The 14,525-nt window shown below is 32.9% G+C and overlaps 1 protein-coding gene across 1 annotated transcript in view; it reads left to right on the top strand.

Moving 5' to 3' along the window:
• ATR (ATR serine/threonine kinase) overlaps positions 1–14,525 on the top strand; it is a 136,272-nt gene that overhangs the window by 82,797 nt on the left and 38,950 nt on the right. The window contains 5 exon segments of the mRNA XM_015593746.2: positions 6,824–6,944; positions 8,121–8,258; positions 10,029–10,171; positions 10,173–10,207; positions 12,282–12,460. Of these exon segments, the coding sequence (XP_015449232.1) occupies positions 6,824–6,944; positions 8,121–8,258; positions 10,029–10,171; positions 10,173–10,207; positions 12,282–12,460 (616 nt within the window).

Here is a 14,525-nt window from a genome sequence, read left to right as displayed (position 1 = left end):
ATGAAAGGAGAGTATTTAAGTCAGGAGAGTTTAGCAGAGTCAAGGGACATAATATCTCAATGACAGAGAACAAATGTGTTGGAGTAACTGGGTGAAAGAATTGGAAATTTGAGAAACGATGGCCATAGCATAAGGTATCTAAATAGTTCATTTTAGAAGTGATGAAGTGTCTTTGTATTGTCAAGGGAGTCCTGATAAAGTATTAGAGGAGAAAGTCATTTAGAAGTTTTGAGTTCGATTAGATGGTCCAGCCAGACATTGAAGTCGCTCAAGATGATAAGTCTTAAGAAAGAAAACATTGTTCTAGGAAAACATGACAGAGTGAGAGACGTCCTCCGATCTCTCCCCTTGAAACAACAATAAGCTGAACATCTAAAACTGAACAAAAAACACCCAAACTGCACATCAGCACGTCTGAGCGTGGGATCTGCACATAAGAGCTACCACAGGTCAGAACCCTGGGTGTCGGGTGGTGGACTTACAGGAGAAGAGGAAGGGGAGAAGGTGCGGTGACTTCCCTGATCAGCCTGCCTGGAAGTGCCAGGACTTTTCTACGCAGCCGACAGCAGGGCTCAGTCATCAGGTCAGAAAGCAGAAAGTGGGACAGGACCACAGAGAAACAACAGTTGATTTCTACCGGCCCCAGCTGCAAAACCGAGACTGAGCCACAACCCCCAGCCCCCAGCCCCCAACTCAGAGGGTCCCTACTCCCATATCCTCCAAGACCAATCACCACGGAGCCCCAGGGGAATCTGAGCAAAGGCTACCAAAACTGTTGCTGACACTGACAGGGGCTGAAACTGAGAATAGCGAGTGTGATTAAAATCTACAAGAAAATAAAAGGCGTTATATAAAGCAGTAATCCAAGAAGCTTAAACGCCACCTACTGGAAACCAAAAGAAAAGTGCCTTCTTTGCAGCAGGCTAAAGAGAGACCTTTATATAATAAATCTTCTTTCTGGTAAAACAACAGAATACACTTCCATTATTGCCCAAGTGGAGACATAGTCCATTAAACACCATTAACAACCAAGGAAACAAGGCATCTCAGAAAGGAAGAGAAAAATCTCCAGAAAATAAGCTTACAGACATAGAAATATGTGACTTAAGTGACAGAGAATTCAGGATGGTACTTCTGAAAAAACTCAGTGAGTTCCAAAACGAGTCATATTAACAGTTACAGAAACTGCAAAACAGCTAGATGAGCAGAGCAACAAGATTGAAACCCTCTAAAGAAACCAAATAGAACTTATGGAGATAAAAAAAAAAACAACACAATACGAGAGTTGAAAATTGAAATAGCAAGCTTGGGAAATAGAGTCGACCAAATGGAGGAAAGGATCAGTGATATTGAAGACAGATCTAGAAACAAATCAGAAGGAAGAAGAGAGAAACCGAAGAATGAAAAATAATGAAAGAGAAATACAAGAACTAGCTGATACCATCAGGAAAAGAAACATAAGAATAATGGGCATTACTGAAGGTGAGGAAAAGGAGCAGGGACTAGAAACCATTTTCAGACACATAGTGGGCAAGAATTTCCCAAATCTAGAGAATGAGCTGGAACTTGGAATTCAAGAAGTCAACAGAACACCTAATTATCTCAACCCAAAAAGGCCTTCACCAAGACACATTATATTAAAGTTATCAAAAATCAACGACGAAGACAGAATTCTCAGAGCAGCCACGGAGAAGAAAACGGTAATTATAAAAGAAAACTCATTAGATTATCATTGGACTATTCAGCGCAGACCTTACAAGCCAGAAAGTAATGGAATCAAATATTTAAAGTATTAAGTGAAAGGAACTACCAGCCTAGAATAATGTATACAACTAAGCTCTCCTTTAGATATGAAGGAGAAATTAAGACCTTTTCAGACATACAAAAATTGAGGGAATTCTCCACTACAAGGCCTGCACTACAGGAAATACTGAAAGATGTCAGCTCATTGAAAACAAAATAACAACAACAAAAAAATACATAATTAGGAGTAAAGTGGCCATCACGCAAATAGAAGCAGAGGAGTGCAACCCTTACTAAGAACCGGGCATGATAAGCTTAAATAATAATAAGATGATTGTGATAGTAAGATAGTAATGAATGTTCAACATACATAGAAACAAATTGAGATAACAATTACTGAAAAATCCAAATTTGCAAAGGGGAAAGGAGATAGGGCACACAAAGAAGAAAATGGAAGACTGAGTAGATATAACTATCTTTTTCATATTTGTAATGGTAACCACACACCATAGAGCCAGAACTGAAATATATAGCATAAAACAAGAAAAATCAGAGGCAAAACCAACAAAAGCCAACCAAAATAAAGAAAACAGAAGCACAAGGACAAAGAAGCAATGGAAACACCAAACTACCAGAAAGCAAAAGATAAAATAGCTTAAGAAGACTTCATATTTCAATAATCACCCTAAATGTAAATGGACTGAACTCACCAGTAAAAAGGCACGGAGTTGCAGAATGGATCAAAAAACAAAAACCAACCATATGCTGCCTCCAGGAGACACATCTCAGCTCCAAAGACAAATATAGACTCAAAGTGAAAGGGTAGAAAATGATATTTCAAGCAAATGGGATTCAGAGAAAAGCGGGAATAGCAATACTATCAGATGAAATCGACTTCAAAATCAAAAAGGTAAAGAAAGATACTGATAATCGGAATCATGCTCCAAGAAGACATAACACTTATTAATATCTATGCTCCCAATCAGGGAGCCCTGAAATATGTAAAGCAATTACTAACAGAACTAAAGGGAGAAACAGACCAAAACACTATCATAGTAGGGGGCCTAAATATCCCACTGTTGGATATGGACAGATCATTCAAACAGAAAATAAGGAAACAACATCCTTAAAGGACACATTAGACCAACTGGACATAACTGACATATACAGAGCCTTCCATCTAGAAACAGCTGCTTATACATTCTCCTCTAGTGTACATGGAACATTCTCAAGAATCGACCACATACTAGGACACAGAGATAGCCTCAACAAATATAAAGTTGAAATCATACTAACCATATTCTCTGATCATAATTTTTGAAATAGAGATCAACTGCAAAAAGAAATCTGGAAAAAACACAAAAACATAGAGATTAAACAACATGCTACTGAAGAATAACTGGGTCAGGGAAGAAATAAAAGGAGAGATCAAGACATACATAGAAATGAGTGATAATGATAGTACTACATATCAAAACTTTTGGGACTTGGCAACCGCGGTCATTAGAGGAAAGTTCATATCATTATAGGCCTATCTCCAAAAACAAGAACGAGCCCAAATAAACAACCTACCACTTCATCTTAAAACACTAGAAAAGGAAGAACAAATGAGGTCTAAAGTCAGTAGAAAGAAAGAAATAATCAAAATTAGAGCAGAAATAAATGAAATTGAATACCAAAAAAAAAAAGAAAAAAAAAAGAAAAAATAAATGTAACAAAGAGCTGGTTCTTTGAGAAGGTTAATAAAATTGACAAACCCCTGGCTAGACTCAATAAAGAAAAAAAAGGACACAAATAAACAAAAACAGGGATGACAGAGGGGAAGTTCCAACTGACATCGCAGAAATACAAAGGATTATGCAAGGATACTATGAAAAAGTTAATAACACCAGATTTAATAACCTAGAAGAAATGAACCAATATTTAGAAAAATACAATCTTCCTAGACTGAATCAAGAAGATCTGGAAAATCTAAATAGACCAATCAGCAGTATGGAAATTGAAACAATCATCAAAAACCTACCAAAAATAAAAGTCCAGGATTAGATGGCTTCCTTAGTGAATTCTACCAAACATTTGAAGATTTTATACCTGTACTCCACAAACTCTTCCAAAAATTGGAAGAGGAAGCAATATTTCTCAACTCATTTTCTGAGGCCAGTATTACTCTGATACCAACACCTGGTAAAGATAACACAAAAAAGGAAACTACAGACCAATGTTTCTCATGAACACAGATGCAAAAATCCTACATAAGATACTAGCGCACTGAATACAGGAACATATTTAAAAAATTATACACCTCGATCAAGTAGGCTTCATCCCAGGGGCACAGGGATGGTTCAACACATGCAAATCGATTACTGTGATACACCACATTAACAAATTAAAAAATAAGAATCATATGATCATATCAATAGATACAGAAAAAGCCTTTGACAATATACAGCATCCATTTATGATCAAAAGACTTAACAAAATCCGTATAGAAGGAAAATACCTTAACATAATAAAGGCCATCTATGACAAACCGTCATCCAACATTATACTTAATGGTGAAAAACTGAAAACCTTCCCTCTAAGATCAGGAATAAGGCAAGGCTATCCACTATCGCCACTGTTATTCAGTATAACATTGGAGGTCCTAGCAAAGGCAATCAGACAAGAGAGATATAAAAGGTATCCAAATAGGAAACGAAGAAGTCAAACTTTCATTTGTAGATGACATGATTCACTATATAGAAAACCCTAAAGACTCCAGAAGATCGCTACTTAAACAATAAGCAAATACAATAAAATCTCGATATAAAATCAATGTTCAAAAATCCATAACTTTCCTATAATTTAATACTGAAGTATCAGAAAAAGAAGTGGAAAAAATAATTCCTTTTCCATTTGCAACAAGAAGAATAAAATACCGAGGAATAAATTTAACAATACATGTGATGGACCTATATAATGAAAACTACAAGGTTTTATTAAAAGAAATCGAAGAAGATGAAATGGAAAGATATTCTGTGTTCTTGGATTGGAAGAATCAACATAGTTAAAAGGACCACATTACCTAAAGCAGTATGCTGATTTAACGCAATCTCCATCAAAATCTCATCAGCATCTTTTAAAGAAATAGAACAAAATATCATCAGATTTGTATGGAAGCAGAAAAGACCCCAAATTGCCAAAGCCATCTTGAGAAAAAAGAATGAGGCTGGATGCATCACTCTGCCCAACTTCATATTATACTACAAAGCGATAGTAATCAAAACAGTATGTTATTGGCAGCAAAACAAACACACGGACAGTGGAACAGAATTGAGAGTCCAGAAGTAAACCCACATTTATATGGGCAAATAATTTTCAACAAAACCAAAAATATTCAGTGGAGAAAGGAAAGCCTCTTCAATAAGTGGTACTGGGAAAATTGGAAGGCCACCTGCAAAAGAATGAAATTAGACTGTTATCTATCACCACACACTCAAATTAACTCAAAATGAATTAAGGACCCGAATATAAGACCCGAAACAATAAAATGCATAGAAGAAAACATAAGAACCAAACTCAAGGACTTTGTACTTAAAGAGGATTTTATGAATTTGACCTCAAAGGCAAGAGAAGTAAAACCAAAAATAAATAAATGAGATTACATCAAAGTAAAAAACTTCTGTTTAGCAAAAGAAATTGGCAAGGTAAAGAGATACCCATTTGAATGGGAATAAATATTTGCAAGCAATGCCTCCGATAAGGGCCTAATATCCAAAATATATAAAGAACTCATACAACTCAATAACAACAAGAAAACAAACTATCCAATGAAAAAATAGGCAGAGGACCTGAACAGATACTTCTCCCTAGAAGACATACAAATGGCCAGCAAATAATGAAAAGATGCTCAGCATCGCTAGCTGTTAGGGAAATGCAAATCAAAACCACAATGAGATACCATCTCACACCTGTTAGAATAGCTATAATCAACAGGACAAGTAATAACAAATGTTGGAAAGGATGCAGAGAAAAAGGAACCCTCATATGCTCCTGGTAGGACTGCAAATTTGTACAGCCACAATGGAAAACAGTATGGAGGTTCCGCAAAAAACAAAGAATTGATGTTCCACATGATCTAGCAATTCCACTATTGGGTATTTACCCCAAAGACTTGAAAAAGCATCTCCAAAAACATATTTGTACACTGATGTTCACAGCAGCATTATTCACAGTGGCCAGGACTTGGAAGCAACCAAAGTGTCCTACAATAGATGATTGTTACATATATACATTGGTACATATATACTATAAGAAGAGATGAAATAATGCCATTTGCGACAACTTGGATGGACCTCGAGATAATCATTCTAAGTGAAATAAGCCAGACTCAAAAAGTTGAAAATCACACGATATCACTTACATGTGGGATATAAACCTAAAAGGAATAAATGAACAGGATGAACAGAGACTCAGGGATATGGACAATGGATTAGTGGTTACTAGAGGGTTGGGATTGCGGGAGGAGGGGAGAGGTAGATGGGGCATAAGGGGTCAAATATAGAGGGTTGGTGGCGGGTGAAGTGGGTAAAGGAGATCAACTGAAGGAAACTGGTCTTTGGGTCGTAATTATAATAGAATATATAGATGTCAAATTATAATGTACAGGTGAAAATTATATAATTATATTAACCAATGTTACTGCAATAAACTTAAAAAAAGAAAAGAAAGAAAACACTGAGTATTGTACTAAGGTCATCAGTGAGTTTGGTAATCAATGAGTTTGGAAGATTCCCATAATGAGGAATAGAGAATATTATACCCTGATGGTTTGAAGCTCAAAGGAAAAGATTTTTTTTTACCAGAAGATGGGAGTTTTAAGGATCTGAAAGGAGCATTGCGATGAAGGGGCAGATTCAAATCATTTGAAGTACTTGGTGTAAGCAAGATTGACCTCCCATCCCACCATTTAGAAGGATATAGGAAAAGTAGTGTCTTAAACCAGATTTCAGTAAAGGCAAAGCAGTAGTGGGGTAATCAGGGATTTTTTTTAGGTGGATATATCTATATATTTTTAACACCCAAATTTTCAAAATTACAGATACAAGAGTTCTCAGAAGTCAACAGATTGGTCTGGAGTAAAGAAGCCAATTTACTTAAGTAAATTAGGTAATAACTTTGCAGAATGGTCAGCATCTTGGGCAGGTTATCTTATAACAAAGGTAAGAGAATTCTGTTCAGAATTTGTTAAGCAAACAGAAATTCTAAAGGAAATGTATCTGAATGCATAGCACGCACAGCAGGCATCGAAGTATTTTTACTGATAATAATAGAAATTTTTGTAGAAAGTGTTTATTACTGGTAGCAATTTCTTTGCTGCTACTAATAACAGTTTTTGAGTAAGAAGATAATTGTTTTATCAAGCAAATTACTATGGTCCTAATGTGCTTATACAATGTCTATTATATATGTCTGTTCATTTTACATTGTAAAATAGTACTTTTTAAAAGGAAATAAATGCTTTATCAGAATTTATTACATAATAAAAAGATTTTTTATGTAATATAAAATATATTTCCCTTTAGCGGCTACTTCTAAAAGAGGATTCATTATCTGAATTTGCTCTAAAATAATAATAAAGATTTTTTTTAAATGAGATTTCACAGAAAAATAAAGATATTTATGATATTTTTCTAATATGAAATTTTTACATGCCTGACAAAAACAAAAAGGTACTCTTGTTCCAAGAAAATGTTTAAAGCATATTTAAAATTCACAGCTTTTGTTTTTAACTCATATTTCAGTTAGTGTTTAAAATGTTATAATAATAATTTATATCTTGTAATTTTAAGAAAATTTCTCTCATTTTCTATAAACATGCTGAAGGTATAATATGCTAAATGTAGATAGAATATGTTGATTTCTTCCAGCTCTGGAATTTTTTATTTATTTATTTTTTTCTTAAGTCATGATATGTGAACCTTATACTTAATGTGCTGGCCCAGAGCATACTTTTTGGTTACTTTACTCATTTGTGTGCTCAGGGAATTAATATACTAAATCTAATGCTTGCTAAATAAAGATAATGTAATTAGCGAAATTAATCTGTAACAAAACATGATGAGTTTAAAAGTGAACTGTAAGTGGAGAAGACCATTTATGCTGAGGCTGTTGGTAGGTCAGGTAGCTGTATTGCCTACTGGGGTCTCAGCCACTTGGGATATTTAGCATTACTAGAGAGGCCGTGATCTGAAATCTTCCTTGCTTGAGTGCACATGACTATAAGACAGTACCCACTTTGCAATGATAAATTATCTCATATATTGTTCTTTGTCATTAATCAGTAGAATAAAATATGTAAAACTACTTAACTCTCCCTAAACCATTTGAGTTTATAGGTTCGGCATGATCTTGCCAGTAAAATCTTCACCTGCTGTAGCATTATGATGAAGCATGATTTCAAGGTGACCATCTATCTTCTTCCACATATTCTTGTGTATGTCTTGCTGGGTTGTAATCAAGATGATCAGCAGGAGGTGAGAGATATTATTTTATTTGGTTTCTGTTTGTCCAAACATTTGTCCAATGAATAGAAAGGCTACATATGAGTAGGGAATGTAGATTAATGTGTTCTACAGATGTGCATGTCTAAATGCTTAGAAAATTTTCTTTAACTTTTTATTTATCAATTATGTTGCTTAGGGTAGAATCTTCGAAAGTATATGTTATATATATGCCCAAATACATACAGCTTTTGAGAAGGATACATATATCTATTGATTGTGATTTTTCCTGGGGAATGGTACTATGGAGTAGGGTAGAGGAAGGAGAATATTTTATTATTCATTTTATAATATTTTCTAAGTTTAATTTTTAACCACATATGTATATAACTTTAAAAATGATTATTTTAATAGCATTATTTTCTAAGTTTAATTTTTAACCACATATATATGTAACTTTAAAAACGATTGTTTTAATAGCATGAGTAGTATATTACTATGTAAAAATTCAAATTATACAAATAAAAGTATACCCTTTGCTACCATTTCTAATCCCATATCTTCAGAAGTTATCATTGTTACTAATTTGATGTGTATTTTTCCAGACCATTTTTTTTAATGTAGTTGGTTCTGTTTTGTTCTTTATGATGGTATTCTGTTGTAGGTATTGTTCTGCAATTTGTTTTCTTCTGTTAATTGAAAGAGACAGTATGCCACCATTCCACCATTTGTTTTATTAACGCTGCATAATATAATACTTCCATTTTATATTTGTACCAAATTTACTTAACTATTGCCATAATAATGATTATTTACAATGTTTTGCTTTTACAAACAATGCTATATTGGGCATCATGGTAGTTCTTTCTTGTGAAAGTGTTTATGTATGTGTGTCTAGGGTGGATTCCAAAAACAAGAACTGTTGGGTTATATGGTATATACATTCAAAATTCTATTAGAGAGTGCAAAATTGTACTGATTTATAGTTCTAACCAGCATTTCATAAATATATCCATTTCCCATGCACTTGCCAGTACTTGATATTTTCAGACATTTAAATTTTAGGGAACACGATGGGTTAAAAAAAAAAAAGACATTTTATTGTTTTAATTTGCACTTTCATTATTACCAGTAGTTATGTTCATTGGCCATTCAGATTACTTTTCTGTAAATTGTCGGTTTATACCCATTACTTATTTGTGTGTGTGTGTGTCTCATTAATTAATTGGTGGGAGTTCTGCATATATTCTGGATGCCAATTTGTGCTAGTCATATCTTACAAATATTTTTCCTAGTTAGTGGTTTTCTTTTTGACCTTTGTTTATTCCTTTTACCATGGAGAAATTTTAATTGTAAATGCCAAATTTATAAAACTTTTATAATTTTTGAATTTTAAGCCATGCCTTCTCATAATCAAATGTCAGAAATATATTTCCTACATTTTCTTATAATTCTTTTGATTTTATATTTAGCCCTTCAATTACTCTGAAATTGATTTTGTGCATAGCATGAGATTGTTTTAAGTATTTTTTACTACTAGTTAATAATTTTATCATCATTTATTAGAGTAATCTAGAATAATTAAAAAAATTTTTTTGTATTTACTTTCATGAGTCTTTTACAGTAGATTTTCTGTTTAGGATAATCTTTTATTGGTTTAATTATAGATAAGAAAGGTAATTTATTAATCCATGGTAGGTTTTTTCTTTTGAAAATCGTTGCCTTAGAATGGTTAGTCTTATATGTTAGATAATAGCAAAATTGTGTAGATATGTTATTAACCATAAAATGAGTTGTTCTTAGGTTTATGCAGAAATTATGGCAGTTCTAAAGCATGATGATCAGCATACCATAAGTACCCAAGACAGTGCATCTGATTTGTGTCAACTCAGTACACAGACTGTATTCTCCATGCTTGACCATCTCACACAATGGGCAAGGCACAATAAGCAAATCACACAGAGATAAGGTAGACTCAATGGGTAAGTCATAATTTCGGTTTATGTTCTTAATTATTCACCAATTAGGTTCTTTCTGTATTAATTCTATGATTTAAGTATTATCTTCTAAAAGACCTGTATTTTCTTGTATACCTTTTTTTCCCCTTAAGGTGGCCTTTTCACTAAGAAAAAGCAGTGAATTTATAGTTAGAAAACCTCTAAATTCTCAGCCTCATTGCCTTAGGCAAGATACATACCAAATTTTTCTTTGTATAAAACAAGATTAATATTATCTCTTAGAAGATTGAGGATTAAATAAGATGAATATATAAATTGTAAAGGGTGAAATAAATGCCATGTTAATATTGTTATTAATCTACGCCTCACTGTTAACTCATTTACTCCATGTTACCTCAGTATATTGTATTTACTCTATGTCCCCTCAGTATATTGTGTGTGTACATATACATGTGCATACATATACATATATATGTAGTGAAATGTTCGTTACCTTTTTCATTTGTAAAATACTCTGCAATCTTTTTTACATTTAAGTTTTAAATTTCAAAGGAGATTTTAATTTCATGGCTTTCCCCTCCACTCTTGGCATTTTTATTTATTTTTTTGTTCATTTTTATCCTCTTTGCCTGTCTCTGGTAGTGTTTGATATCAAGCAGCTCTTCAAATATGCATAATACATGTTAGTACTTTATGCCCTACTATACCTATTGTGCTATTTTTTTTTCCTATGATATTACAACTCCCACTAAGATGATTAAAAGGGGAATCTTATTAGAGGTAAACATGACATCTGCCTTGTGATATAAGCATTTGGTGAGGAATATTAAGACAATAATGGATACTTTTAATGTCTCAGAACCTTTTTTTTTCATTCTTGCGGCAAGTAGATGAAGTAAATATACTTGCTTCTGTATACTTCAGGCATTTTAATGGACATTATGTTTTCCCTGCCAGGCTTTGAAAAGGCTAATTGAAAAAACTGACTAACAGTTCTTCACTTACATAGTTCTCAATTTCTGAGCATCTCTCTCAGGTGTTCCTATACCTGTGAAAACACATACATTCCTCTTGTTAAGCACAGTAGTTTATTTTTCTAAAAATTTTTGGACTTGCAATAATTATCTCTTCAGGGGAATGTTTTTCTCTGGAATATGGCTAATATATTTTCCATTAATGTAACACTTAAATGTTTGTTTTTGTTTCTACATGTGAAAATGGTACTATAAAACCAAGCATGAACTGTGTTATCACCATTTCTACTAACATTGCAATGAAAATTCTAGCTTTTAAGAATAATATTGGTAATATTTCAAAAGTACAATACCTTTAACATTTCTCATAAATTCGAAATGATGTATAAATTGTGATGGAAGTAAAGGATTTATTTTAAATATTTCTTTTAAATTTATTATCTTAATTATTTAAATTTATTAAAAATAATATGTTTTAAATAAGAGTTTACAAATTGTACTGTCCTCATTTAGAAGTTTCCAATTTATGTCTTTCCTTAGGCTCTAGAAAAAAATTACGTTTTTAAAATATTTGTGATTTTACTTCAAAGACACTTTTACTTTCAGATTCCATTGTAATAGTTGATATTGTACATATGGCAACCCAGGAAAAAAAAGATTGTTAACAAAGAATTCTAAACTTTAATAAGAAGGGTAATTTCCATAATTCTGTTCTTTTCCTACCAATAGTTACATTCTATCAGTGTTTTTACAATTATCAATAATAAACATTATATCTTTTGTATCATGTTTATATCTTTTCAACATTTCGTATGGATTTACATTTAATGCTCACCACAACATTGTAAGAAAGGCAGAGCAAATACTAATACTTCCCTTTTATTTATGAGGAAACAAGCTTGAATAAGTTAAATGATTGCCCGAAATAAGTAATAATAATGAAGTTGGAACAAGAATTCTCTGAGCAATCATCTTGTTGATAGTTATATTCTAAATATGATACCCTAATACATTTATATTAATTTAGTGAAATAAATTGAATTTAAAGTAAATTGAAATTAAAATTGACACTTTAAATTTCATCCTCTAAATCTCTAATTACTGAATTATCTTTTATAATCTAGTATCTACTGTGGATTATGAAGACTATCAGAGTGTAACTCGTTTCCTAGACCTCATACCTCAGGATACTCTGGCAGTAGCTTCCTTTCGCTCCAAAGCCTACACACGAGCTGTAATGCACTTTGAATCATTTATTACAGAAAAGAAGCAAGATATTCAAGAGCATCTTGGATTTTTACAGGTTTGAAATTAATATAGTGAACTTAATAATGATTGCCAGTCTATTATGTTTATATTGTTCATTTTATCAAGTATTTTAGATGCTGTGCTAGGCACTAGATCTTTGTAAGCAATTTAGAAGCTTACAGATCAGTGGAGAGAGATAAACATCCATTCAGTGTAAAATCATAAGTACAGTGAAGTAGATATGCCCTGAGGAAGGACATTAACTCATCTTTTATTTGGGTTGTGCTGAGAGATAGGAGTAGGTAAACAAGGGGTCATTATGGGCTTCTTGAAGATAGTATCTAAGCTGGGTCTTGAAGAATGAATAAATGATAGATAGGTAAAAGGAGGAGGCAAGACATTCCAAGCAGAGGCTTCCCTATGGATTTTGGAGAGTAAGTACACCCATCCCTCTGTTTATGCGGATTATCTGTTCCACCCATCTTTTTTTCACTCAGAAGAAAACCACATAGAAAGAGTCCACCAGTACGAAAAAGATACTAAAGAAATAGGCCAATATAAGTCATAAAAATATTTATTTCACATATTTCCACAAAATGCTAATGAAAATTCAGAAAAACCAAAATATAGTTTATTAGCTGTCAGTATCTATACTGTAATCTAAAGCAATCAACCTCTTTAAAATTGGCACAAAGTCACTATCTTCATCACTTGAAATATTTGGAAGTACTACTTCGGTTTCATTATTTATGTTTATGTTTTTGGATGATCTTTTTCTAACCCCATCTTTTGCTAAGTTTTCATAAATTCTTTGATATTTACTACAACATTTTAAAAAATCTTTTTGAAAATTTAAGTCTTGTTGGATGTTTGGATCAATGTCTACAATTGCAAGTTTCCAGTTTTGTGGCCAGTTGAAGAGCTTTGTAAATATTTTCTGCAGTGAATGAAACTGGTTCAAGATCACTGCCGTATTCATTGGCAGGATGGGCTTCAGATATTACGTGAATTCATTATCAGTTAATTTGTTATTATCATCTGTATTCAAATTGTCATAGCATTCTTCTTGAAATTTATTTAATAAATTAATAATGCCAGTTGATTCCTCTTCACTTCTTGGAACCATATGCCTGGGTACAACCATTTCTGGCTATACTGCTTTCCAACAAACATTTAAAGGTGATGGCTTTATACCACTCAAAGCTAAAGCAATATTCTTGGTACAACTTAAAACTGTATTTATTCCAGGTTTCTGTAACTGTAAGTGATTCATTATCTTCAAGTTAATTTAAAATGTCATTAAAACTCCATTCAATATAATTAATCTTAGTGGTGGAAATAATGACTTGATCTAAATGTTGGATCAAGGAAGTTGTATTTGGTGGCAAATACACAACTTTTATATTTGGATGCTCTCAATTATGAGGATGACCAGATGCATGATCTAAAAGTATTTTAAAAAGGAAGACATTTTTCCTGCATACAATTTTCAGCTTCTACAGCAAAACATTTGTAAAACCAGTCACAAAAAAAGTCAGTAGCCACCCATGCTTTTTTATTTGCCATACAGTGAATGGAAAGATTATTATTAATTATGTGTTCGTATTAGTTTTTCATACATTGCTGAGTTAAGCTATTGTTTTTTAGAAAGAATAATCGCCAGTGATGGAATTGAAAAAGAAAGAACTGCTTAAAATGAGACCACATAAATGGAAACTGTGTATAAAACGTCCACAGTCCACATAAATGGGGAATATTTACCGCATATTAAAAAACTTACATAAAAATTATACCATGTAAATTGAAGGACGGGTGTATATGCTAAAGAGTAAAGTGTTAGTTTTGGAATGGCAGAGGAAAGATAATCACAGAGGACTTTTTAGTTTCCCAGGATTCTTAGAGGATTTGAACCAGCGAAGTGCTTTAGTCAGAATGGCATTTTAGCTAAATGCCTATGGGAGTCATGGAGGAAAGGTTTGATTAGGGCTGTGATTTAAGGCAAACAGGCCATTACTATTGTAAGAAATGTGGCCCTGAATAGGGGGTAAGTGGATAGGAGGATGTACTGATTATAACAGGAATCAGCCATGGCAATATTGGTTAAATAATGGGTTAAGTGA

The sequence above is a fragment of the Pteropus alecto genome, unplaced genomic scaffold (genome assembly GCF_000325575.1).
Source record: "Pteropus alecto unplaced genomic scaffold, ASM32557v1 scaffold75, whole genome shotgun sequence".
Lineage (NCBI taxonomy): Eukaryota > Metazoa > Chordata > Mammalia > Chiroptera > Pteropodidae > Pteropus > Pteropus alecto.
This window is presented reverse-complemented; position numbering and strand designations above follow the sequence as displayed.